Below are 27,461 nucleotides of genomic sequence, written 5' to 3' on the forward strand. Positions count from 1 at the left end.
TCTTTTAAGTTTAACGGTTGCTTATTATCATCCAGACCACCCCTACCATTATTACCATAATACTGCTTCTGGTTCATACCACCCTACCGTTATTTCCACAAAATCACTCGTGGTCCCTACCATCCGTACAATTTCGTGGCTGGTGGCACTGCCTCTGCACATCCCTCTTACACAAACAATTGAATCACCTTATATCGAATGCAAACACATTTCGACGATCTCTTTCCTCTGTCGCAACATCAATTTCAAATTCCATTGCTAGCATAACTGCCGCATGAAGATCTCTAGACGAACAATTGCGGATCCTAATACTTATGCATATTAATTGTTCTGTTACTCTACTCACAATTCTCTACAGCTTTATTAGATCCATTGGAAATTGCACTCAACTGGTCATGGAAAAACCTCGCAGTATTCCGCTTCTTACCGTATATCTTTGCACCAATCCTTGCGTGAGCTGCTAAAAAGTTTCCACCTTGTGCATCACACAAAGGACTTTGCTTCTCCTGACAGGCGCAATCTTGCGATTTCCAACAACTGATTTTGCGACCAACCCTCTATGTAACTGCTGACAAGAGATCCTCCACAAATGGTAGCACGTCCTCGAATGCCCTACTGGAAAAGGGAGCAGGAAGATCCGCAATAGCTGGATATATTTCATGACTCCGCGATTTCAACCACCCCAACTTCTCATCCTTCTCTGCTAGCCTCTTATTCTCAAAATTGTTCTCTGGCACCTTATTAACTAATGATTAGATAGCTTCCCCACCAGTGACATGTTGTGTCTCTGTTTTCTCAATTGCATCACCCTTATTAATATTTACAAATTCAACAACAACAACTCAACGGTAACAAGAACACAACATTTTTCTGGCTGTAACACTAACACACTTATTTTTAAAGTCTAATCATGAGCCACTTGGATTCCCTCATTGTCTTGACATATGACCAAAACGATGAAACTTAAATTAAACAACTGCTATCCTTTCATTGCAGGGGGCAGAACGCCCTAGTAAGTAACTCTACACGTCGCTAAGGGTCCAGAGTTATCTTTTAAATGGGAGACATCCACTGGTTCTTCCGGCTCCACATAAATTTTGCAGTTATACTGACCCATAACTTCCGACCCCCATGATGGTCACCAAAACACACTCACTCCACGACAAAGATACTGGAGGGTGTGGAACGAACGTCATGCTGCAAGGGGTGGTAAGCACTCCGTTGTCCACAGGTCGCGAAGTCAGTTTCCCTGAAACCACTCGGTAGGGGAGGGGCCAATTTCTGGCGCCACTCAGCAGGGTGCGATGTGGAGTAATGGGTTGGTTGGGCCCAGTGACTGAATGATGGTAGGGATAAACACTTTATTGCACCTAATTTCCACATCTCGTCGTTGACAGTGTGAGGTAGTCTCTGGGTGTGACAGGCTGACGATGGCCAACACGCGGTAGGGGGCAGGAGGCAGGCAGCAGGCTTAGCCTCAGTGAAAAGTTTCATGCATCAGCGCCTTGCACTGCTGGCGTCAGATATAGCAGCGGCTGGTAGTCTGCAAGGGGCCAAGGCTCAGTCATTGGCACGTTTCTTCCTCTTGCTATAACTGTGTTGTGTCGTTGAGTACGTGCACTCATGTGACTCAGACCTGGTTCGCATCCATCACAGTGACAAGGGAAGACTGCCATGCATAGGACATGACCCGCTGCCATGAGTCTTGCAGTGGTAGGCACGGACGACAAGTCAGCGGCGCTGTAGCACTGAGTCCCACAGATGGCGATTTAGTGGAGAAGGCAGCTGGCCAGACCTGTTCTCGAACCACAGCTACAGCTGGGGGAGCGACGTGTAGACAACCTCCAAGATGGTGCTGCCCAGGCAACGCTGTAGTAAAATCCAACGGCAAAAAGTCTACACAATTCCGGCGACCGGACGCTCAAATGCTTCCCGGTCCACAAGAAGGCAAACGATTCAGAAGCGGAATTACTCCACGAAGATGGTGAGAGTGTGCCACTTCAATATAGAAGGCTACACAAGGACGAAAGGAGAAATCCTTGAAAAAATTGTAACAAGAGAAAGAGCAAGTGTCGTACTCTTGCAGGAGACACACCTGACGAATGAAAACATCGAACGATTATGCATACCAGGATTCACCAATGTGGGATACTCAGGACACGACAAACATGGTATGGCGACCCTGGTGAAAAATGAGCTTCTAGGAAACCTCGAGAACAATGTGGAATCGGTTCCACACGCAATAGGCATTAAACTGAGAGAGATTACAATCTAAAATGTCTACAAACCACCTTCGCAGCAATGGCCTATAGCAATCTTACCGCAGGCTAATCATCCAGCAATCTATGCCGGTGACTTTAATCCCCAGCACACCAGATGGGGATATCAGAGATCCACTCCGGAAGGCGTTGGACTAAGTGACTGGGCTGACAACCGGGACCTACACCTCCTGTTTGATCCCAAGGACAGAGCGTCCTTCAATTCAAAAGTATGGGGCACAAAGACGACACCTGACGGGACCTTTGTCACATGCGGCGCAGCGGGCGTACCAATGCAAGCTACAAGAAGAGTCCTCGAAGCTTTCCCACGGAGCTAACACCTCCCGATTATTGTGGAGATCGGCCTTTCCATCCCGATCATAAAGAGCCCCCCGATTCCACGGTGGAATCTGAGAAAAGCAGACTGGGGGAAATATAAATCTTTTATTGACAAGACAATAAATCGAATACCACCAAGTCCAGAGAACTACCAAAGGTTTGTAAACCTGATATATAAGTGGGCCCTAAAGGCTATCCCCCGAGGGGCACGGAGGGAATACATTCCTTGCTGGTTAGAGGAGTGCGAGTCATTGTTAGAGCAGTATGATCGGAGTGGGGAGGACGAGACTGCAGAACGACTGATCAACACTATGAACGAGGAACGTAGGAACAGGTGGAAGATGGCAGTGGAGAATGTGGACTTTACCCATTCTAGCAGGAAGAGCTGGGGTCTACTATGGAAACTGGGTGGTGCCACAACACCACGAAGATCGGCCGCGGGTGTGGGCCCATCCGAAATAGCGACTGCCATGAAACAGACCTCCAAAATACGCCTGAAGACTGAGGAGAAGAAAAGGATCTCCAGGAACCTAACCAAGGAATTAGCCAACAATCCAACTAATCTAGATATTGTCAAAGCAGTAGACGTCGAGGAGATTACCCAGGCCCTGTTTCATTAAACAGGGAAAGCAGCCGGACCCGACGAAATCCTCCCAGAATTTCTGAGGGAGTTGGGACCCATTGGGAGGAAATGGATGGCCAAGCTCTTCACGGAATGCATTAAATCAGGTGCACTCCCGAAGTTATGGAAAGAAGCTAAGGTAATAGCGGTACTGAAACCAGGGAAGGATGGAGATAATCCAAAGAACTATAGACCGATGTCACTGCTTTGTACCTCTTACAAACTATTTGAGAGAATATTACTGGCCAGACTAGCACCATACATTGAGGCGAACCTCCCGGACTATCAAGCAAGGTTTCGTGTGGGAAGGAACTGCTGTGAACAAGTTTTGTCCCTTACAACATATATAGAGAAAGGCTATCAGAACAACCTGAAAACGGGCCTGGTATTAATAGATCTTACATCAGCCTATGACACTGTCTGGACCGAAGGACTACTGCTCAAGCTTACTCGAATTATCAAATGCAATCAGACGTACATATTACTAAAAAATATGCTGACAGGCAGGAAGATCAAGGTCTATCTCCATGGAAAGAGCAGCAAAAGCATGGTCATAAACAATGGCCTGCCGCAGGGGTCAGCCCTGGCGCCGACCCTTTTTAATTTATACATATCTGATATGCCGAGCACCAGGTCGCGTAAATTTTCGTATGCGGATGATCTGGCCATCGCATACCAAAGCAAAAATTTCGAAGATCTTGAAAAAACATTGAATGCGGACCTTGAAGCGCTGAACACTTACTACCTTAAGTGGCATTTGCATCCCAAACCCAATAAAACGACCAGTACCTTAATGCATCTTAATAACACAGCTTCAAGCAGGAAACTACAGCTTTCCCTGAATGACCGGCATATCAGACATGAAGATAAGACCAAATATCTGGGAGTAAAATTAGACCGCACACAAACGTTTAGCTCCCATCTGGAAGACACCAAACAGAAATTAAAATCTCGAAATGCCATTATGTCTAAACTGGCCGGAACATCATGGGGGTGCGGAGCTAATACACTAAGGACGTCAGCATTAGCCCTCGTGTACAGCGTGGCTGAAAATTGTTCACCAGTCTGGGCGAAAAGTGCGCATGTAAATAAAGTAGACACCCAACTGAAAGAGACGATGAGAATTACCTCAGGCACACTTAGGGCTACCCCATGTGACTGGGTCCCAGTCCTTGCCAACATAGAACCCCCTGATATAAGGCGCTCCATGGCGACCTCAAGAATATATAGGAAGATCGTACGCAATCCAGAACTCCCTATACACCAAGACTTATCACCCATCAACAGGCTTAAATCTAGGTCCCCCTTTTGGAAGATTGGCAAGGAATTACAGGACTTCGACCCAAAGCTAGCCTGGGGGAATCATGGCGCAAAGAGACACACAAGAACCAAAAGCTTATCGATGACCCCAGCAAGAAGATAAATGGTTTTGATCTCCATCGGAAGCTCTGGGTTGCCTTAAATCGCCTTAGAACAAGCGTGGGAAGATGCAAACATCTAGTGAATAAGTGGGGACTTGCGGAGAGTCCCGTGTGTGAATGTGGTGAAATCCAGACAATGGACCACCTACTGGTGTGTGAAGTGGTAGGATATAGGGGTGAACTGAAGTACATACATTAAGTGCCTGACCTAGCCATGGATTGGCTCAAAACTATAAGTAGCATTGTTTAGTGTTGTAACTTCCTGCTGGATTGTAATGACACTGTAATACAGGGTGATTCAAAAAGAATACCACAACTTTAAAAATGTGTATTTAGTGAAAGAAACATAATATAATCTTCTGTTATACATCATTACAAAGAGTATTTAAAAAGGTTTTTTTCACTCAAAAACAAGTTCAGAGATGTCCAATATGGCCCCCTCCAGACACTCGAGCAATATCAACCCGATACTCCAACTCGTTCCACACTCTCTGGAGATGTTAGAGAATTGGCTGTTCCCTCAGCTCGAACAAGAAGCACAACAATTCATATTTCAGCAGGATGGAGCGCCACCACATTGGCACTTATCTGTCCGTAACTACCTGAACGTCAACTACCCGAGGAAGAAGCCCTGATTTTACCCCCTGCGATTTTTTCTTATGGGGGTATGTTAAGGATATGGTGTTTCGGCCACCTCTCCCAGCCACCATCGATGATTTGAAACGAGAAATAACAGCAGCTATCCAAACTGTTACGCCTGATATGCTACAGAAAGTGTGGAACGAGTTGGAGTATCGGGTTGATATTGCTCGAGTGTCTGGAGGGGGCCATATTGAACATCTCTGAACTTGTTTTTGAGTGAAAAAAACACTTTTTAAATACTCTTTGTAATGATGTATAACAGAAGGTTATATTATGTTTCTTTCATTAAATACACATTTTTAAAGTTGTGGTATTCTATTTGAATCACCCTGTATTTGCCTTGTATATGCCGAACGAATAAATAAAGCTACAGCTGGCTGAGCCTAGTAATCTAATCGCTTAGCGTGGTCCTGGAATCGAGGTGGTGCTGCAGGGCTCCAAATCAATCTACTTCAAAGTTCACAGATAATTATACTGCTCTGGGGCGTCTATGTTGGTTGTCCCATCACGTAGCTCATAAGATGGTTCCTGCCATGGTCTGAGACAACACTTGTTCGCTCCAGCCATTATTCCTTCACAATGCAGCTTTTCCAAAAGATATGGTTAGGCCTCTTCACAGTCTTTTTGCATACATGTTGCTATATCCTATTTGAGGCAGCACATTGCTTACTGGTCACCGTTAGCTAACATCACACTTTAAAGTGACATTTTTACAAATTCCAACAAGTTTCCCTGAAAGTAGGCAGTGACACTACAACGACTTCTCTCTTGAGACCTTGAGAGCACTGATCATGAAGAGCCTGGAAGAGAAGATACAGGCCCTCAAGTTATATTTTGATTCAATTTTTCTATAATGCATCTTATTCTTGACGACAGTCATTTATGCATAACTAGCTGGTATGTATTTACTCCAGTTCTATTAGCCTATCTCCTCTTCCCCCTATCTTGCCTGTCTGCTCTGTCCCCTCTCTGTTCATCTCCTTCTACCCATTCTCTCTGTACACCTCCTTCTCCCTCAGTCTATGTCCTCCTCCCCTCTCTTTCTGTTCATCTCCTCTTAATTTTCTCTGTCCATCTCCTCCTGTCCCTCTCCCAATCCATTTCCTTCTCTAATCTCCCTACCTCCTCTTCCATTTCTCTGTTCATTTTCCGTTTCACTCCCTCTGTCCAACTATTTCTCACCCATATCTATCCTCTCTCTCTCCTTCTATTCATGTCTTCCACCCCCTATTCTCTCATCATCTTACCACCCCAACTCAGTAAGAGTTCTTATCCCCACAGTAAGTAATATGTACATCAGATTTTTTGAAATTGATCCAGGGGTGTATGAAAGATTTTTATATGTAGCTTGGTCTGCAGACGCACATGTCACTTATACTTAACGTATTTCACACATATTTGTCCCATATTTCACCTGCATCTCTGGTGAATTTCACCTGCAGTTTAGTTTTCACGTTTATCAATGTTTATGTCATACCTTCTGAACTACGTGTCGTACAGTGATATAACTTCGCACGTATATTCAGTGGCATATGTGGATATCCCCCCATGAACCATGGACCTTGCCGTTGGTGGGGAGCCTTGCGTGCCTCAACGATGCAGATAGCCGTACCGTAGGTGCAACCACAACAGAGGGGTATCTGTTGAGAGGCCAGACGAACGTTTGGTTCCTGAAGAGGGGCAGCAGCCTTTTCAATAGTTGCAGGGGCAACAGTCTGGGTGATTGACTGATCTGGCCTTGTAACACTAACCAAAACGGCCTTGCTGTTGTGGTACTGCGAACGGCTGAAAGCAAGCGGAAACTACAGCTGTAATTTTTCCCGAGGGCATGCAGCTTTACTGTATGGTTAAATGATGATGGCGTACTCTTGGGTAAAATATTCCGGAGGTAAAATAGTCCCCCATTCGGATCTCCGGGCGGGGACTACTCAGGAGGACCTTGTTATCAGGAGAAAGAAAACTGGCATTCTACGGATCGGAGCGTGGAATGTCAGATCCCTTAATCGGGCAGGTAGGTTAGAAAATTTAAAAAGGGAAATGGATAGGTTAAAGTTGGATATAGTGGGAATTAGTGAAGTTCGGTGGCAGAAGGAACAAGACTTCTGTTCAGATGAGTACAGGGTTATAAATACAAAATCAAATAGGGGTAATGCAGGAGTAGGGTTAATAATGAATAAAAAAATAGGAATGCGGATAAGCTACTACAAACAGCATAGTGAACGTATTATAGTGGCCAAGATAGACACGAAGCCCATGCCTACTACAGTAGTACAAGTTTATATGCCAACTAGCTCTGCAGATGACGAAGAAATTGAAGAAATGTATGATGAAATAAAAGAAATTATTCAGACAGTGAAGGGAGACGAAAACTTAATAGTCATAGGTGACTGGAATTCGAGAGTAGGAAAAGGGAGAGAAGGAAACATAGTAGGTGAATATGGATTGGGCCTAAGAAATGAAATAGGAAGCCGTCTGTTAGAATTTTGCACAGAACATAACGTAACCATAGCTAACACTTGGTTCAAGAATGATAAATCAAGGTTGTATACATGGAAGAATCCTGGAAATAGTAAAAGGTACCAGATAGATTATATAATGGTAAGACAGAGATTTAGGAACCAGGTTTTAAATTGTAGGACATTTCCAGGGGCAGATGTGGACTCTGACCACAATCTATTGGTTATGAACTGTAGATTAAAACTGAAGAAATTGCAAAAAGGTGGGAATTTAAGGAGGTGGGACCTGGATAAACTGACTAATCTAGAGGTTGTACAGAGTCTCAGGGAGAGCATAAGGGAACAATTGACAGGAATGGGGGAAAGAAATACAGTAGAAGACGAATGGGTAGCTCTGAGGGATGAAGTAGTGAAGGCAGCAGAGGATCAAATAGGTAAAAATACGAGGGCTAGTAGAAATCCTTGGGTAACAGAAGAAATATTGAATTTAATTGATGAAAGGAGAAAATATAAAAATGCAATAAATGAAGCAGGCAAAAAGGAATACAAACGTCTCAAAAATGAGATCGACAGGAAGTGCAAAATGGCTAAGCAGGGATGGCTAGAGGACAAATGTAAGGATGTAGAGGCTTATCTCACTAGGGGTAAGATGGATACAGCCTACAGGAAAATTAAAGAGACCATTGGAGAAAAGAGAGCCACTTGTATGAATATCAAGAGCTCAGATGGAAACCCAGTTCTAAGCAAAGAGGGGAAAGCAGAAAGGTGGAAGGAGTATATAGAGGGTCTATACAAGGGCGATGTACTTGAGGACAATATTATGGAATATTATGGAAATGGAAGAGGATGTAGATGAAGATGAAATGGGAGATACGATACTGCGTGAAGTGTTTGACAGAGCACTGAAAGACCTGAGTCGAAACAAGGCCCCGGGAGTAGACAACATTCCATTAGAAATACTGACGGCCTTGGGAGAGCCAGTCCTGACAAAACTCTACCATCTGACGAGCAAGATGTACCAGACAGGCGAAATACCCTCAGACTTCAAGAACAATATAATAATTCCAATCCCAAAGAAAGATATGCAAAATACTAACGCGAATTATTTAGAGACGAGTGGAAAAACTGGTAGAAGCCGACCTCGGGGAAGATCAGTTTGGATTCCGTAGAAATGTTGGAACATGTGAGGCAATACTGACCTTACGACTTATCTTAGAAGAAAGATTAAGGAAAGGCAAACCCACGTTTCTAGCGTTTGTAGACTTAGAGAAAGCTTTTGACAATGTTGACTGGAATACTCTCTTTCAATTTCTAAAGGTGGCAGGGGTAAAATACAGGGAGCGAAAGGCTATTTACAATTTGTACAGAAACCAGATGGCAGATATAGGAGTCGAGGGGCATGAAAGGGAAGCAGTGGTTGGGAAGGGAGTGAGACAGGGTTGTAGCCTCTCCCCGATGTTATTCAATCTGTATATTGAGCAAACAGTAAAGGAAACAAAAGAAAAATTTGGAGTAGGTATTAAAATCCAGGGAGAAGAAATAAAAACTTTGAGGTTCGCCGATGACATTGTAATTCTGTCAGAGACAGCAAAGGACTTGGAAGAGCAGTTGAACGGAATGGACAGTGTCTTGAAAGGAGGATATAAGATGAACATCAACAAAAGCAAAACGAGGACAATGGAATGTAGTCGAATTAAGTCCGGTGATGCTGAGGGAATTAGATTAGGAAAAGAGACACTTAAAATAGTAAAGGAGTTTTGCTATTTGGGGAGCAAAATAACTGATGATGGTCGAAGTAGAGGGGACATAAAATGTAGACTGGCTATGGCAAGGAAAGCGTTTCTAAAGAAGAGAAATTTGTTAACCTCGAGTATAGCTTTAAATGTCAGGAAGTCGTTCCTGAAAGTGTTTGTATGGAGTGTAGCCATGTATGGAAGTGAAACATGGACAATAAATAGTTTGGACAAGAAGAGAATAGAAGCTTTCGAAATGTGGTGCTACAGAAGAATGTTGAAGATTAGGTGGGTAGACCACGTAACTAATGAGGAGGTATTTAATAGGATTGGGGAGAAGAGAAGCTTGTGGCACAACGTGACTAGAAGAAGGGATCGGTTGGTAGGACATGTCCTGAGGCATCAAGGGATCACAAATTTAGCATTGGAGGGCAACATGGAGGGTAAAAATCGTAGAGGGAGACGAAGAGATGAGTACACTAAGCAGATTCAGAAGTATGTAGGTTGCAGTAGGTACTGGGAGATGAAGGAGTTTTCACAGGATAGGTTAGCATGGAGGGCTGCATCAAACCAGTCTCAGGACTGAAGACCACAACAACAACAAACAATGTGGATATCCTCTTCTAAATATGTAGACAATAATGTTAATAGAAATGAAGCAATAAATTCACGCGTCATACCCGATGTGGCAATTTTACTGCATGAACAGTGAAAAAGTAGTAAGCGATAAATGTTTTTCCTTTCATCATTTTGTGGGAGTTATCAGCGATAAAATGTTTCGAAACTACGTGTTCAGTTTGTCACAGGTCACTAAGTGCTCTCATTATCAAATACTGCTTGTCCCTATAAAGATTCTCTTCACACTGTAAGGAATATGTGTACCAAGCTCGGCTGAAATCGCTCCAGTGCCTTAGGAGGAGGTGCGGAACATGCATATACACATACATACATCCCTTTATAACATTTTTGTAATACACATGGGTTAAATTATCTGTATAGGGACTTGATGCATGTTGTTTAAGTACACTTTGATCCACTGACGCTTGATCTATTAATGTAAAACAAGTTTCGCAACTGAAGTGACGTAACATCTGATTTGGTTGCGATAGCATATTTCATTTCCTTGAGTTAACTACAAGAGAAATAGGTTGGAAAATATATTATTACTGTAACATTGCGGTTTGTTTGAGTTTTCTCGTAGTGTCCAGACTATTAATGACTTTATGAGTCTTTAATAGGGTGGTTTGGTGGATCTGATACGGGACTCTAGGAGTCTAGGAAGGGAGAACACATTGTATTATCGTAGTTCGCGCTTCACTGACAGATGCAGAAGTACTCGTAATTACAGGAGTCCCCCCCCTCCCCCCCCCCCCCCCCCCCCAGGGAAGCGTGTTGGAATCTATGTCAGTGTTCACGTTTTATGTTAATGACATGGCACACTGTATTAACAGTAAAGTCATACATTTACGAATGGGCATTTATCTGTTGTTATGTACAATAAAAACACTACACCTTCAGTAAGATCAGTAAGATTTCAAAGAGGTGCAAAGATTGACAACTCACTTTAAATGTTCTGAAATACAATGGCAAAGCGTAGAAAAGCAATATCGTAAGACTAAAGCGTCAGTGAGAGATAATTTATGTGCAGTAACGGATGGCATGAATTACAATGTTCACATCGACTGACTCGCAGGAAAAGCTGTTTTAGTTTCCTTGGTAGGATACTGGGAAAATGCAGTTAGTTTACAAAGGAAGCTGCTTAGACAACACTCTTCTGTCCTATCCCAGAAATCTGCTCTGGTTTGTGAAATCCACATCAAATACGTTTAACAGGAGGTCCTGAACGTATACAGTTTTGTTTGACCCATGCGAGTCGTTACGAGAATGGTTCAAAGCAGTAGAACTGGCAGATTCTTGAAGAGAGACGTCAACATTCCCGCGTCAACCCTCTTACACCATCTTGAGGAATAAATGCATATACTATAGCACCTTATGCATCGCTCCCGTAGGGATGCGAAGACAAAATTAGACTACATAAATCGCTCACAGTGACCAGCATATCTCTTGCCTTCCATTCGCTAACGGAAAAGGAAGGAAACATAATACGTGTTACAGTGGGAAGGAATTTTTGCCATACGTTTCACAGTGCTTCCCAGAGTTTGGATGTAAATGCAGCTGTGGAATAAGACTTAGTAATGCAAACGACGAACACCCAGAGTAGGTTGTGTAGCAAACAAGTAAGGTTACAGCCATTCATAATGCGGAAATGATATATTGAAATCTTAAAGCTGACTGAAATTCAAGGCACTGAGAGTCATTAATTTGTTTACGTCGCACAAAATGTGGCGGATTATTGAGACTAGAAGGAAGGCGAGATTAACGTCATTAGATAAATTAGCAATTGGTCGGCATGTGGGTATATTAGGAACACATCCCAGTGAAACTTCCCGGCAGATTAAAACTGTGTGCCGGACGGATACTCGAACTCGGGACCTTTGCCTTTCGCAGGCAAGTGCTCTACCAACTGAGCTACCCAAGCACGACTCACGCCTCGTCCTCACAGCTTTACCTCTGTCAGTACCTCCGCTGCAGAGTGAAAATCTCATTCTGGAAACATCCCCCAGGCTGTGACTAAGCCATGTCTCCGCAATATCCATTCTGTCAGGGGTGCTAGTTCTGCAAGGTACGCAGGAGAGTTTCTGTAAAGTTTGGTAGGTAGGAGACGAGGTACTGGCAGAAGTAAAGCTGTGACGACGGGGCGTGATTCGTGCTTCGGTAGCTCAGTTAGTAGAGCACTTTCCAGCGAAAGGCAAAGGTCCCGAGTTCGAGTCTCGGTCCGGCACATAGTTTTAATCTGCCAGGAAGTTTCACATCAGCGCACACTCCGCTGCAGAGTGAAAATCTCATTCTGGAACCACATCGCAGTGTTTGCTGCATGTAACAGTCAAAATATTAGTTTCAAAAACAAATGGACATTGAAGTAAATGTTCTGATCGTCGAAGCATACGGTACCTTTGGTAAAAAGGAGGTTAAAAGAACACAGACATTGAAAATGACAAAGGACGAGGTATCATCTAGTCATTATGACACATGCAAGATATTATTCTTTTCCACTACGTCAGGCCGTTTCAAATTTCTGTTAAGCGAAGTTTCGTACAAACAGCACCATTCATACCGAAAAATTAATAAGTTATATACACTGTAGATGTTTACGTGTCTTTATTGTAACAGTGATGCGAGGTGGAAACGTTCCAGATACTTACCCCGCACACTCCATGCCGAGGCTGCGGATTTCCTGCACAAATGTGTTCTGGCAAGATAATGTTGAATCTGTAGTCCTTCTGACAGTCTTCGTTGTTGATAACTATAACGTCGAGTTTCTGCAGCCATGGAGCCAGCGTTTCGTTCCCGTAGTCACTCTGAAATGAATTCCATCGACGTATTGTACACGTAAGATTGATACTGAAGTAGATTTCGTTGCTTCATCCACTTAGTCGTACACCATTTTGAGCCGACTCACAAGCGCACTTTTATTTGCTAAGCGTATTGCGATTGGAGTATGGGAAGAAGCAGCCAGCCCGTCTGACCTGTGCTTACCGAGAGGTACCCCCAGCCAGCGGCGACACCGGCAGCTCTGTCCTCTGTCTCCTGGCCCTGCGTGGGCAGCCGCACTGTAGAGACGGTCACACCGTCCAGGGGCAGCGGCGGCGACACCTGCACGACGGAAATAGTCACAAGCGCACCTGACACTAACTTGTGGACAACTTTTGTCCCCTATACCTTCACTTGCTATTAATACATTACAGTTCTAGATATCTTTCCAGCTTCCACTGCTATTTGGCTCAACATTACTAACTTTTTTTGCGCTGAAATCATTGGAGCTTTTTTATCTATTTGTTTTATTATTGCGATTTCGGCTTTAGAACCATTTTCAATTGCAATGGCGAAAAAATCAGTACATAGCAAACATGTATGACTTTCACCGCTGTACTCGAAAACGTCTCTACGGCCAAAATCACAATAGTGAAATCAATAAAAAATAATAAAACCACACTGCCAAATGGTGGCAATGATTTCATTCAAAATAAATATTATGACTGGTCTCCAACAAAGGAAAAATCGGCAACTCTTAACTAAGGGTCGTTCCGGGTACGACACTAACAACAGTATAAAGGCGACGACAACCATTTTTTTAAAAAAATTTCGTTTTCCACCCCAAGGAGTGTAGCGGGCTGTTCGAGATCCAGCCTACCGTGAACCGCGGAGCTATTTAGTCAAGTTTCAGATAAGCTGATGTTGGGACAAATGGCGAATACTAGTTGGGAATAAATGAGACGGTTGTACCAGTTCTGGCATTCGCGTTACAAACAAGTCCAACCTACCGAAAACCATGCTGGAGACGGGAGAAAACTCATTAAATAATTTTTGGTACATTGTATTTCGTTGAGAATGTTGTCCCAGCCAAAAAACAAGAAAGACGTTATGTGTAAGGTGTGTGACGACCATTAATACCGTACGGAAAACATATCACTATGACCCGAAGAACAACTGCGAGAAAAAACAGCAAGCCTCAGAAGCATACCACACGTCCCCTGGCTTAAAATATAAATTATACAATGTGCATCTCTAGAAAAGGACACCTCAGTAATTACTGATTTCCGCTTCGGGTAACTGAAGCTCCGTACTCCTATACCTTCTCTGTCTCTTATAACAGTTTTCGTCCATTCTCTTCCCATTCAGTGGCAATGTAGCCGGACCTGAGAACTTTTGTGTTACCCACAGATTGTAATCTACTCTAATGTCTCTCCACCAATATATGAGCGTTGTGTACACTCCTGTAAAAATTCATAAATAGCAGCGTGTGTTTTTTTCTGTTTTCTTAACGTTTACGATCATGATATTCCCTACCAAAGGCCTACATCGTGATTTTACATTCATACAAGTGAAGTAGAAGCGGGTAAAATGATGCTTGTCATTTTATCGAGGACTTGCATGGAGAACATGGTTCACTTATAGCTACAAAACTACAGTGCACTCTGTCCGACATCAGTCAGAGTGAAGATCACATCCAAAAATGCTTCAACAGAATTGATAAAAGTAACCTAAAAAGTAGTGCGCACTATGATTGATAAAAACTTCGGCCCTTCCAATTAGAAAATGAATCACAAAAGATATTAATAACGTATTCTGTAATCTACTATAACAGTGTTTTTCTTACGAATTTACGAGATGCGTAGGCATTCCGAATACATAGATATCATCTGCATGAAACTCACCCTGATCAGTGCTATATCTGCAAAAAAGACCGGCATGCCAGTGTAGTTCTCGTGTATGATGACCTGTTCCACCTGGTGGACGGAGCCTCCACTGGTCTGGGAGTTGGTGCCGGCCAGTATGGTCTGCTGAGACCACCCGCTGTAAAGACAAGTACGTGACTTGAAGGTTTTGTTCAGTTACCGGAAAAAGCAACCTTTTCACCATACATGAGACCATGTAATATTTTCCCGCTTACCTATTTAAAATGAAATGTGTCTGAGTTACGTCACTAGCCCACGGAAAGTGTTCTGAAGTTTTAATTGGACATGACCCAGGCTTGCTGAATGTCACTTGAGAGATAAAAAAATGGTTCAAATGGCTCTGAGCACTATGGGACTCAACTGCTGTGGTCATAAGTCCCCTAGAACGTAGAACTACTTAAACCTAACTAACCTAAGGACATCACACACATCCATGCCCGAGGCAGGATTCGAACCTGCGACCGTACCGGTCGTGCCACTCCGGCCGGCCCTTGAGAGATATCAGCTACTCCATGGACAAAGGACCCTATAAGAGCGTGCCATGTGCGGAAGCATCCCAAAAGTCATTTTGTATTTTCCTGACTTTGTGACCGTCTGGTGGTGTCGGTGGTGGTATAGATTCCCTTTGCCAGAGAGTAACTTGTCGTGTGACGTAGTCCACTAGGCGGCGTGTGCCGATTAGCGAAGATGTTTTGCGTCAGCAGCGGCACAAGGAAGGTGGTGACCCAGGCCGGTGCTTGGAGAAAAGCCCTGTTTATGTCTGAAAACGTCTTGTCTGGATCTCGTTGAGGTTGAGGACCGTTTCTTTGAAAAGAACCACCGCTTCTAGATTCAGTTGTTCGGTGGTCGCACCGTACTGGTGTTTGTAGATGTGTTGACAGTGAACGGTGTCTACGTTTTCGGTTCCAGTATCCGTTGTCCGCAATAGATTGTTGTTCAGAGCAAAGGTGGCAGGTCTGTACAGTCTCACTACATTGTCGCTACACCCTGCTTGCATTTATGGACGACTACTTGTTCACTCCATGAGAAGCTGAGCAGTTCCGCCACTGAACAGCTGGTGATCTGTTAATTTTATTTGTTCATGTTGTAAAGATTGTCATTGAGTGTGCCCTTGTGGGTGCCATTTACACTGTGTGTATTAAGGAACCGGTGGTAACTGACTTACGTTTCAGGTTTTATCATCCGAATTTAATGGCGTGTTTAATGAATCGCCCAGAAGTGTACTCAGGACTGAAGTGTGAAACAAAACATGATTGCAAGATTAAGCCACTGTAAACTCACTGCGGTAGCTTTGGATGAATTCTAATGTTACAGATCACTCTTTGAGTAATCACCTTTTCTAACTAAATAGTACGCGTCGCCTTATTTGGCGTTCATTTGAAGGCGATTGGCTCCTAAGATTGTTTTTAAATTGTCTGATACTTCTTTACAGTATTTGAGTGAATTTTAAATTGTGCCACGACTGTAATTCATGTGTGTAAACCTTGGGTAGGGATCCCGCTGTCATTCGTATTGTGTATTGTAAGTTCTATTGCTAAATTAATTTTTTTGTGAAGAGTGTTTTGAAATTTGAACTGAAAACAGTTTATCATTATAAACTTTGTTTAAGGTTTTACCATATGCGTTTTTAAGATAGGAGTGAGGGTTTAAATTTTAACTTAGAGTAGTTACCTAGTTTCAGCTGAAACTTTTAATTTATGCCATTTTAACTGTCTTGAGCTTAAATTTTACATCATTGTATCACCGCCATTTGCCATCTGTATTGGATCAGCGTTAATATTTAATCTAGGGTATTGTAATAGTTACCTTAAGAAAAGGAAAACAGAGGTAGCGATAGAGTCTGTTGTTAATATTAACTCAAAGTGACAAGTGCACTCATGTATTACACATTCATACATTACGTTAGAGCATATTTTGAAATAATGGATCGACTCGTTAGTATTCAGTTGCAGTCTAACTCTTGTTAGTTTCATATAGGTTGTTACCCACCACTGGATTTCGAGAGCTGTTCATACCTCGTTGTCCTTGTCCAATTCAAGTTTCACAGTATTCTTCCAAGGGAAGGCTTCCATCGCTTTTCGGGCTTTATAGTTGTTCACACCTTTAGGAAAGTGTAAAGATTACCACTTTCCATGGAACACAGCAGTATAGTAGACGCTATCTCAGTTGGCACGGATTGCCTGTGACTTGTAAATACTGGCTGCAGTGCACACAAGTAAACTATATTTGACTGACGACATGGAGTGGAACTGTTGCCCCTAAACCATGGGTCTCTGTTGAGATGACAAATCCGTCCTTAATTATTGTAGGTTATAAAGCAGATATGATCATGGGTATTGATTTTCTTAATTATCAGTTGTTTGAACTTGATTTGGATACACTCCAGCTGAAGATACAGGTGGATGAAATGCACCTGGTAACACAAAAAGACCAGTGTTCGGTAACCTCAGAAGTTGATCATATTGAAGAACTGGATGAAGCAAAAGGACAAAAGTGATGCATATACAGTGGATAAGGGACGAGAGAAAAGCAGATACAGATAAATTACGTAATCATCAAGTTGATGAAGAGGTACCTTAATTAGATAATGTAGTGCTCATCCTTGAATTTGGGACGCTTCACGGTTGGACAACTGTGTGCACTAAAACTGGGTAGGAGAATTCTTTGTTACCTTGTTCTGCTCTCTTATTGTTTCTGTTTATTTGGCATTTTTTCAAGTGTTTGATTTATTTTGAGTTCATATCTGTTTTCAAAATAAGGCCTCTTGGGAAATCGTGTTTGGGTCCTATTTCTTACGTAATTGGAATAATCATAGCCGTGAAGGGATAGCAGAGCACAGGGTTAGATAATATGAACTGGACAGAAACATATGGGTTAATCCAGAAAGACTGACCGAACAAAGGACAGTGGTAGAGTCTATTGCTAGCCCTTGGGATACACATTATCAGAGGTGCTGTATTTAAAGATTTGTACCAAACCCATCTGATAGCAAAGATGAGAATAAATAGGCTGAAGTGAAGGTAAAATTGTGCACACGATAGTACAATATTAGTTAGAGATAATAGAATTATTCTGTTTGATGAATTGTGTAAAGAGGTATGCATGGTAAATTGTTCATAAGGGAAAGACCAAACTGTTCTGAGTGTTAGTGATACAATGTATTACTTTTAACGTGATGTACGTCTTAAAATGGACTAATCTGCCTCAATTGCTAGTGATACGGCTATGTATTTTGTAAATACAAAGCTGCCATGAATGCTCGGGTACAAGAAAGCTATTTTTCCTTTATCATTTGAAATCAAATGGACTGGGAAGCCATGAGTACCAGTGTGACATTGAAAGTTGTAAAATACATTCAGATCTAACTAAGGTGAAGGTGGTAACCTAGAAGGTGTGATACATGTTAATACAGAGACTGAATCAAAATTTTGAAGTACCCGAGTACAACGGATTATGTTTATCTTCATTCCTAAAATATTTTCAAAACTATAGAATTGCTTTCAAAGTGTTCACGGTAAGGTAGAAGAAAGTTGATCTCATGCAAGAAATTGAAGAGAAAGTAGGAAGGGGATATTTCACATAGGAATATTGTTACATGGATAGACACTATTGCAGAGCCAGATTTTGTGTTTGTAAACTTAGTCTGGAGTTGAGTAAGAGCCAAGTCAGTTGGGGTAGTCATGTGTGCAGTTGGCAACTGAAGAGGAAGGAGTCGTCAGAGGTCAGATGTCGTGGGCAGAACCCGCACTGTCCATCGGCAGGTATTACCCTCAAACAGAAAAGTGACTACTGGAGAACCCATAGCGCTCTACAGCTATCTCTAGTACACCAACCATCATCATCAACTGTACCACAAAGTTTGTGAAACTGTTCAGAGTGTGGAAAGATTTAAGGGTATTGGTGATAATGAAGGGAGAAAAATAAAGTAGTAATGTGAAACATTGTAATGTGGTTGTAATTTGTAAATTTTGTGTACGTCTGTTTGTTTCGATTTTGATTTTTTTGTAATACAGAATACTAATATGTTATTGGTGTTGTTTATGAACAGAAATAGTATTTGGTATAATCAAAAAGGTCCTGTATAATTTAGATAAAGAGAAAATAGAAAAGGTAACAAGATTAAGGGTTTAAAGAAATTATTTGATAGTAAGGAGTTGTAGTCGTTTTATAAGATTGCAGTTTGTGCAGAAATTGCTCCTGATTTTCCAAACTAAGCTTTCAAATAAATGGAGACAGGGTTAAAATTAACAGTGACATGCTGTTTCTTTGTCATTTCCGAACATACTGTTGCGTAATATCTGGAGCTGAGGAAAAGCATAACTTGTTGTAGAACAGACCACATAAGAGGCGGCTGGAATTTTTAAATTTCAACTCATTTCGGAACCCGATGTTTGTTTCGGGTGTTATCCGACCTTTGTTTTGGGTGTTACGTGATTTTTTAATCAATCTGACCCTTAGAATTCAGGGAGGCGAGCAGCAGCCATGTCTCATTGATGTCAACGCATGGCGATGACTCGCGGCACGGGAGGCACGCGATCGTTCCAAGTAGGATGAAACAAGGTGCCAGAGAGGAGAGGGAGAGGCGTCTAGAATGTTCTAGAAGTTTACGTAGGAATACTTCCATAGAAAGTACAAAGTAAGATGCAGCAACAGCTGTGTGGACTTGTTAATTTCCCTACATGGTGGCAGTAAAGGATTAGTCCTTCTTGTACGAGATAGAGCGATTTTAAAATTGCCAAAAGAAGGGCGCGGAGAGATTATAGCTAGGTTGGGTCACCCATGAAAATACATTAATTATGAATGTTGTTAAAAGTAACAAGTCTAATGACACAGGCTCAGGAAAGCTTAGGAGTTGGGTAATGTCCCATTGTTCTGGACAGAATGCAACGGATTTTGGCTGAGATCAGACCATGTAGCTAGTGCCCTCTCGACGTCCGCGGCATAATAATTTTATTGTTAGTTCTTCTGATGTTTACGAAGCATAACAATGCACACTCGCTTGGGAAGTGATTTAAGATGATCGCCAAAATTTATGTTTTGAACGTAAACAAAAACTATAGACAGACGTGGTTAGATCAGATGAACAAAGATTACGTCGTTCCATTGCGTTGTGCCTAAAACTGATACTGGTAAGTAGGGTTACGCTGAATATCTTACTGTGTATATGCTCAGCGTTGTAATGGATAGACGCTGATGATCTTTATGTTGCGACTGACTCTGGAATTTTAATACGAGCGGAGAACTTCTGCAGCGAGGTGCAAGCAGTATTAGAAGCATCCTGACGTTTCACGTACACTACTGGCCATTAAGAAATGCAGATGATAAACGGGTATTCATTGGACAAATATATTATACTAGAACAGACATGTGATTACATTTTCACGCAATTAGGGTGCACAGATCCTGAGAAATCAGTAACCAGAACAACCACCTCTGGCCTTAATAACGCAACCACCTCTGGCCTTAATAACGGCCATGATACGCCTGGGCATTGAGTCAAACAGACCATGGATGGCGTGTACAGGTACAGCTGCCCATGCAGCTTCAACACGATACCACAGTTCATCAAGAGTAGTGACTGGCGTATTGTGACGAGCCAGTTGCTCGGCCACCATTGACCAGACGTTTTCAATTGGTGAGAGATCTGGAGAATGTGCTGGCCATGGCAGCAGTCGAACATTTTCTGTATCCAGAAAGGCCCGTACAGGACATGCAACATGCGGTCGTGCATTATCCTGCTGAAATGTAGGGTTCCGCAGGGGTCGAATGAAGGGTTGAGCCACGGGTCGTAACACATCTGAAATGTAACGTACACTGTTCAAAGTGCCGTCAATGCGAACAAGAGGTGACCGAGACGTGTAACCAATGGCACCCCATACCATCACTCCGGGTGATACGCCAGTATGGCGATGACGAATACACGCTTCCAATATGCTTTCACCCCGATGTCGCCAAACACGGATGCGACCATCATGATGCTGTAAACAGAACCTGGATTCATCCAAACAAATTACGTTTTGCCATTCGTGCACCCAGGTTCGTCGTTGAGTACACCATCGCAGGCGCTCCTGTCTGTGATGCAGCGTCAAAGGTAACCACAGCCACGGTCTCCGAGCTGATAGTCCATGCTGCTGCAAACGTCATCTAACTGTTCGTGCAGATAGTTGTTGTAATGCAAACGTCCCCATCTGTTGACTCAGGGATCGAGACGTGACTGCACGATCCGTTACAGCCATGCGGATAAGATGCCTTTCATCTCGACTGCTAGTGATACGAGGCTTTTGGGATCCAGAATGGCGTTCCGTATTACCCTCCTGAACCCACCGATTCCATATTCTGCTAACAGTCATTGGCTCTCGACCAACGCGAGTAGCAAAGTCGTGATACGATAAACCGCTATCGTGATAGGCTACAATCCGACCTTTATCAGAGTCGAAAACGTAATGGTATACATTTCTCCTCCTTACACGAGGCGTCACAACAACGTTTCACCAGGCAACGCCGGTCAACTGCTGTTTGTGTATGAGGAATCGCTTGGAATCTTTCCTCATGTCATCACGTTGTAGGTGTTGCCACAAGCGCCAACCTTGTGTGAATGCTCTGAAAAGCTAATCATTTGCATATCATAGCATCTTCTTCTTGTCGGTTAAATGTCGCGTCTGTAGCACGTCATCTTCATGGTGTAGCAGTTTTAATGGCCGGTAGTGTATATATCCGTTATAGTGCCTTATTTTCTGCGATATACCCCTGGGGTTGTTAGTACATCAGAGTTGCGTTGTTGAGAGGACTGCTACGAACTAGTAGCTTCCGTCAATGCTTCTAGAATTCTGGAATGATGCTCATTTATCTTTGATTTGAAACTGACTCTCCCGTACAGCAAATTAGTTGAAGGATGCAGAATTCCATGAGTTTAGTCTGTTTTTACAGACGCATTTGATACTTACTTTCTGATTACCTACCTCTATGTAGGGCTACCTTTACATTCAAAGGCTGTGCGTGTACCACAATTTGATGCGAAACGCCAGACCTCGTACAGGGCAGGTAAGGCAGGTGAGTTTTCCGCAGGCGGTGGTGCTATTGACGTGGATCGAGCGGCACCAATGTGCAAGTGGGTTCATAGTAACGTACGTAAGCATCGCTTGCTCTTGTAGCTCAGCCAGCCATGGCTGCAGACACTCGTAGAGACTTTGCACGTTTTGTGATTTTTTGTAGCTCGTAGAAATTGATGCAGAATCATTAACTGACGGATGACTACGGTCTGCCGGCCGCGGTGGTCTAGCGGTTCTAGGCGCTCAGTCCGGAACCGCGAGACTGCTACGGTCGCAGGTTCGAACCCTGCCTCGGACTTGGATGTGTGTGATGTCCTTAGGTTACTTAGGTTTAAGTAGTTCTAAGTTCTAGGGGACTGATGACAACACATGTTAAGTCCCATAGTGCTGAGAGCCATTTGAACCATTTGACTACGGTCTACACCGAGAATTGATTTCATTTTACAGAATAGTAAGGTCAATCGGTTCACATAAATCACGAGAGTTCTCATAAAGGTACTGGCCATTAATACTATAAAGCCAGAATGGTACTAAATAACGAACCCTTCGCCAACGAGCGTGAAAAGTATAGTAGGAAGAACAGATGGTCAAATTTGTGGGTGATTAGGGACATACAGAAAGGAATATTTAGTACATGAGCTGTCATATTCAATGGGTACAGAGATGAAATGATGGTAGAAAGACACATGTCGGGATTCATCAATCGTAGAGGCTAGCGTGTGCAGGCCTTCTAGTCACCTGACAACGTATCACATATCTTTCCAGTAGGTGAGGCATCAGGGATAGGTTATGACCAAGGCAACAGCTGAAGCCTCTGTGTGAGATTGTCAGTACAGCACGGGCAACGTGCGATCTTATATAATCCTATTGAAAGATAACACCATGGAGACCTCAAAGATAGGGCACTGCATTCGGCCTCAGAAAATCAGAAATGCTGGGTGGCTACAATTAAAGACTCATGGGGGCGGAAGTGGATGTAGATGAAGATGAAATGGAAGATATAATACTGCGTGAAGAGATTGACAGAGCACTGAAAGACCTAAGCCGAAATAACGCCCCGGGAGTAGACAACATTCCATTAGAACTACAGATAGCCTTAGGAGAGCCAGCCCTCACAAAACTCTACCATCTGGAGACCAAGAGGTATGAGACAGGCGAAATACCCTCAGACTTCAAGAAGAATATAATAATTCCAATCCCAAAGAAAGCACGTCTTGACAGATGTGAAAATTACCGGACTATCGGATTAATCAGCCACGGCAGCAAAATGCTAACACGAATTCTTTACAGACGAATGGAAAAACTTGTAGAAGCCAACCTCGGGGAAGATTAGTTTGGATTCCGAAGAAATGTTGTAACACGTAAGGCAATACTGACCCTACGACTTACCTTAGAAAATAGATTAAGGAAAGGCAAACCTACGTTTCTAGCATTTGTAGACTTAGAGAAAGCTTTTGACAATGTTGACTGGAATAATCTCTTTCAGATTATGAAGGTGGCAGGGGAAAAATACAGGGAGCGAAAGGCTGTTTACAATTTGTACAGAAACCAGATGGCAGTTATAAAAGTCGAGGGGCATGAAAGGGAAGCAGTGGTTGGGAAGGGAGTGAGACAGGGTTGTAGCCTCTCCCCGATGTTATTCAATCTGTATATTGAGCAAGCAGTAAAGGAAACAAAAGACAAATTCGGAGTAGGAATTAAAATCCATGGAGAAGAAATAAAAACTTTGAGGTTCGCCGATGACATTGTAATTCTGTCAGAGACAGCAAAGGACTTGGAAGAGCAGCTGAACGGAATGGACAGTGTCTTGAAAAGAGGATATAAGATGAACACCAACAAAAACAAAACGAGCATAATGGAATGTAGTCGAATTAAATCGGGTGATGCTGAGGGTATTAGATTAGGACATGAGACGCTTAAAGTAGTAAATGAGTATTGCTATTTGGGGAGCAAAATAACTGATGATGCTCGAAGTAGAGAGGATATAAAACGTAGACTGGCAATGGCAAGGAAAACGTTTCTAAAGAAGAGAAATTTGTTACCCTCGAGTATAGATTTAAGTGTCAGGAAGTCGATTCTGAAAGTATTTGTATGGAGTGTAGCTATGTCTGGAAGTGAAACATGGAGGATAAATAGTTTGGACAAGAAGAGAATAGAAGCTTTAGAAATGTGGTGCTACAGAAGAATGCTGAAGTTTAGATGGGTAGATCACATAACTAATGAGGAGGTATTGAGTAGAGTTAGGGAGAAGAGAAATTTGTGGAACACCTTGACTAGGAGAAGGGATCGGTTGGTAGGACATGTTATGAGGCATCACGGGATCACCAGTTTAGGATTGGAGGGCAACGTGGAGGGTAAAAATTGTAGACGGAGACCAAGAGATGAATACACTAAACAGATTCAGAAGGATGCAGTAGGTACGGGGAGATGAAGCAGCTTGCACAGACAGGATAGAGCAGTATGGAGAGCTGCATCAAACCATTCTCAGGACTGAAGACCACAACAACAACAACTCATGGAGGACGAGTGTGGACAGTATTATGCTATGGGAGGGAAACTTATTAGATAAGTTAATACGTAAATGTGAAGCCGATTTACGCTGGAATAAAAGTAGTTCCAATTTTGACCACAAGATGGAGATCTGGCGCTTTTTATGCAAGAGAGACGGACAGAAATGTTTCCATAAGTAATGTATTAGTAACGGGACATGGGTAGATAAGTTCAAACAAGTGAGAAAGGCATAACGTTGATTTTATTAACCGCCGCTTACACAATTTGTTCAGTCTGAGCACAGGAGATGCCGACGAAATGCTGCATCTGTAAAACGACCCTTTCTACAGTTCTCGCGGCAGTTTCAGTGGAACATGAGCAACGTGTTTCTGCACTAAAGCGCCAAAGAAACTGGTATAGGCATGCATATTCAATTAAAAAGATATGTAAACAGGCACAATACGGCGCTACTGTCGCATCGCCTACTTAAGACAACAAGCGTCTGGCACAATTGTTAGATTGGTTACTGCTGCTACAGTGCAGGCTATCTGGATTGAAGTGAGCTATAGTCGGCGAACGAGCGATGGGAAACATCATCTCCGAGGTAGCGATGAAGTGGGGATATTCCGGTACGACCATTTCACGAGTGTATCGTCAACATCACGAATCCGATAAAACATCAAATCACCGACATCGCTGCGGCCGGAAAAAGATCCTGCAAGAAAGGGGCAAACGACGACTGAAGAGAACCCTTCAGCGTGACAGAAAACCAACATTTCCGCAAATTGCTGCAGACTTCAATGGTGAGCCATCAACAACTGTCAGCGTGCGAACCATTCAACGAAACATCATCGATATGGGCTTTCGGAGCAGATGGCCCACTCATGTACCATTGATGATTTGATGACTACACTGCACCAAGCTTTACCCTTCGCCTGGGCCCCTCAACACAGACAATGAACTGCTGATGGCTGGAAACATGTTGCCTGGTCGGACGAGTCTCGTTTCAAATTGTATCGACCCGATGGATATGTACAGGTATGGAGACAACCGCATGATTCAGTGGGCGCTGCATGTTAGCAGGGGACTGTTGTAACTGGTGGAGTCTCTGTAATGGCGTGGGGCCTGTGCAGTTGGAGTGATACTGGACCGCTGATACATCTAGATACGACTCTGACAGGTGACACGTACGTAAGCATCCTGTCTGATCACCTGCATCCATTCATGTCCATTGAGCATTCCGACGGACTTGGACAATTGTAGCAGGACAATGCGACAACACAAGCGTCCAGTATAGCTACAGGTGGCTCCAGCAGCACTCTTATGAGTTTAAACACTTCTGCTGGCTACCGAACTCCCCAGACATGAACATTAATGAGCATATGTGAGTTGCCTTGCAACGTGCTGTTCAGGATTCATAGTATCAATTCCCTCCATCACTGCTTCAGACGTTAGTCGAGTGCATGCGACGTCTTGTTGAGGCACTTTCGCGTGCTCGCGGTGGCCCTACACGATATCGGGCAGGTGTACCAGTTTCTTTGGCTCTATAGCGTATGTGCTGACCTACGGATCAGGCAGAGACCGAACATGTCCCTGGTAAAGCTGTTCTTTTAGATATCCCCACAGCCAAGACTCACGTGGATTCAGATCATATAATCTTGCAGCCCTTGCTTGTGGAAAACCTCTGGAGATAACAAGTTCGTGGAAGATTGCGTTAATCAAATGTGTCACTGGGCAAGCGACGTGAGACGTTGCCCCATCTTGCATGAAAACAGTTGTCTCCACACAGCTGCCCTTTTCCAAAGCTGGAATCACATGCTGTTCGAGGAGGTCTCGAACACATACAAACGTCGCGGTACAACTGGCAGGCCCTTTCAGTGTATTCTCTTTACAGAAAAACCGACCAAGAATAAAGGTACTTGCGAATTAGTGGAAAAAAGGAGAGTGCAGTAGATCCTCGTGCACAAGAAGCACTTTAACACTACCCCAAATTCGGAAGTTTTGTGTATTGACTGCAGCCTGTAATGTAAAATGTGCCTGGCCAAGTGCCATTAACTTCAATGTGTACCAGAAACGGAAGAGCAGACACAGAACATTGCAACACATCATGAGGTTTCAGTTGCTCACCCTCTGGATATTGTAGGGATACCAGTGCACAGCAGACCACAAAATTTTCCACACTGTTGACAGTGGGACAGCCAATTCTGGTGACGCAGCACGAACACTAGTACTATCCAGGGCACGTGCTGCATGTTCAGTTACAGCAATAGCAACCTAGTCAATAACTTCCACCGCAATATGACGTCTTTCTCTTTCAGGTTCTACACCAACCTCGCCTGCGTTTTGGAATTTCATCGTAATCTTCTTTAAAACATTTAATGATACTGCCGGCCGGAGTGGCAGAGCGGTTAAAGGCGCTACAGTCTGGAACCGCACGACCGCTACGGTCGCAGCTTCGAATCCTGCCTCGGGCATGGATGTTTGTGATGTCCTTAGGTTAGTTAGGTTTAAGTAGTTCCAAGTTCTAGGGGACTTATGACCACAGCAGTTGAGTCCCATAGTGCTCAGAGCCATTTGAACCATTTAATGATACTGGACCTCACCTGAGACCTTTCCGTCAGCGACAGTTTCTCAATGCTGCTCTATAATTTGCTGCTGTTCACATAAAACAGCTGCAGCAACAAAGCACGGTCGGTCTCATATAGCCATGCCATTCACTACATTATGGCTTGTCAAACGAAAGCGTTGATGTCACACCGTCATAAAAACATTGTACAGTGCCAGATTTGTCTAATTTTTTCACAGTGTAAATCGGTTTCACTTTATGCACTATCATGTCCACCAAGTTTCACTGCCAAACGATAATTGCAGCCCACACTCGGTCTCTGTGAGTAGCTGCACTTTAATCATAATATCGCACACTGCTTCCCAGAATACAGCCTATGTAAACCAGAGGAAATTGTGTTGAGTGCTCAGTGGCATGCCATACCACTATGCTGATGCTGGGTCTGTATGATGATGACGAATGCAGTTCTCGGAGCTTGTATGTACATAAGTCCAACATGACGTTGATGCAGAACCAGGATGTAGTGTCATACCTGTGTCAAATACTGTCGTTGGACGCGCCACTGTCAGCGCAGCTTTCTCGACGGAA

General features: G+C 43.3%; 1 protein-coding gene across 1 annotated transcript in view; it reads right to left on the minus strand.

The window, feature by feature from the left end:
* LOC124774644 (trypsin-3-like) overlaps positions 1 to 27,461 on the minus strand; it is a 40,265-nt gene that overhangs the window by 9,630 nt on the left and 3,174 nt on the right. Inside the window, exons 3-4 of the mRNA XM_047249501.1 lie at positions 14,748 to 14,886; positions 13,069 to 13,185 (exon numbers count right to left, since the gene is read on the minus strand). Of these exons, the coding sequence (XP_047105457.1) occupies positions 13,069 to 13,185; positions 14,748 to 14,886 (256 nt within the window). The remainder of the gene's footprint in view (positions 1 to 13,068; positions 13,186 to 14,747; positions 14,887 to 27,461) is intronic.

Source organism: Schistocerca piceifrons, chromosome 1 (genome assembly GCF_021461385.2).
Source record: "Schistocerca piceifrons isolate TAMUIC-IGC-003096 chromosome 1, iqSchPice1.1, whole genome shotgun sequence".
Taxonomy (NCBI): domain Eukaryota; kingdom Metazoa; phylum Arthropoda; class Insecta; order Orthoptera; family Acrididae; genus Schistocerca; species Schistocerca piceifrons.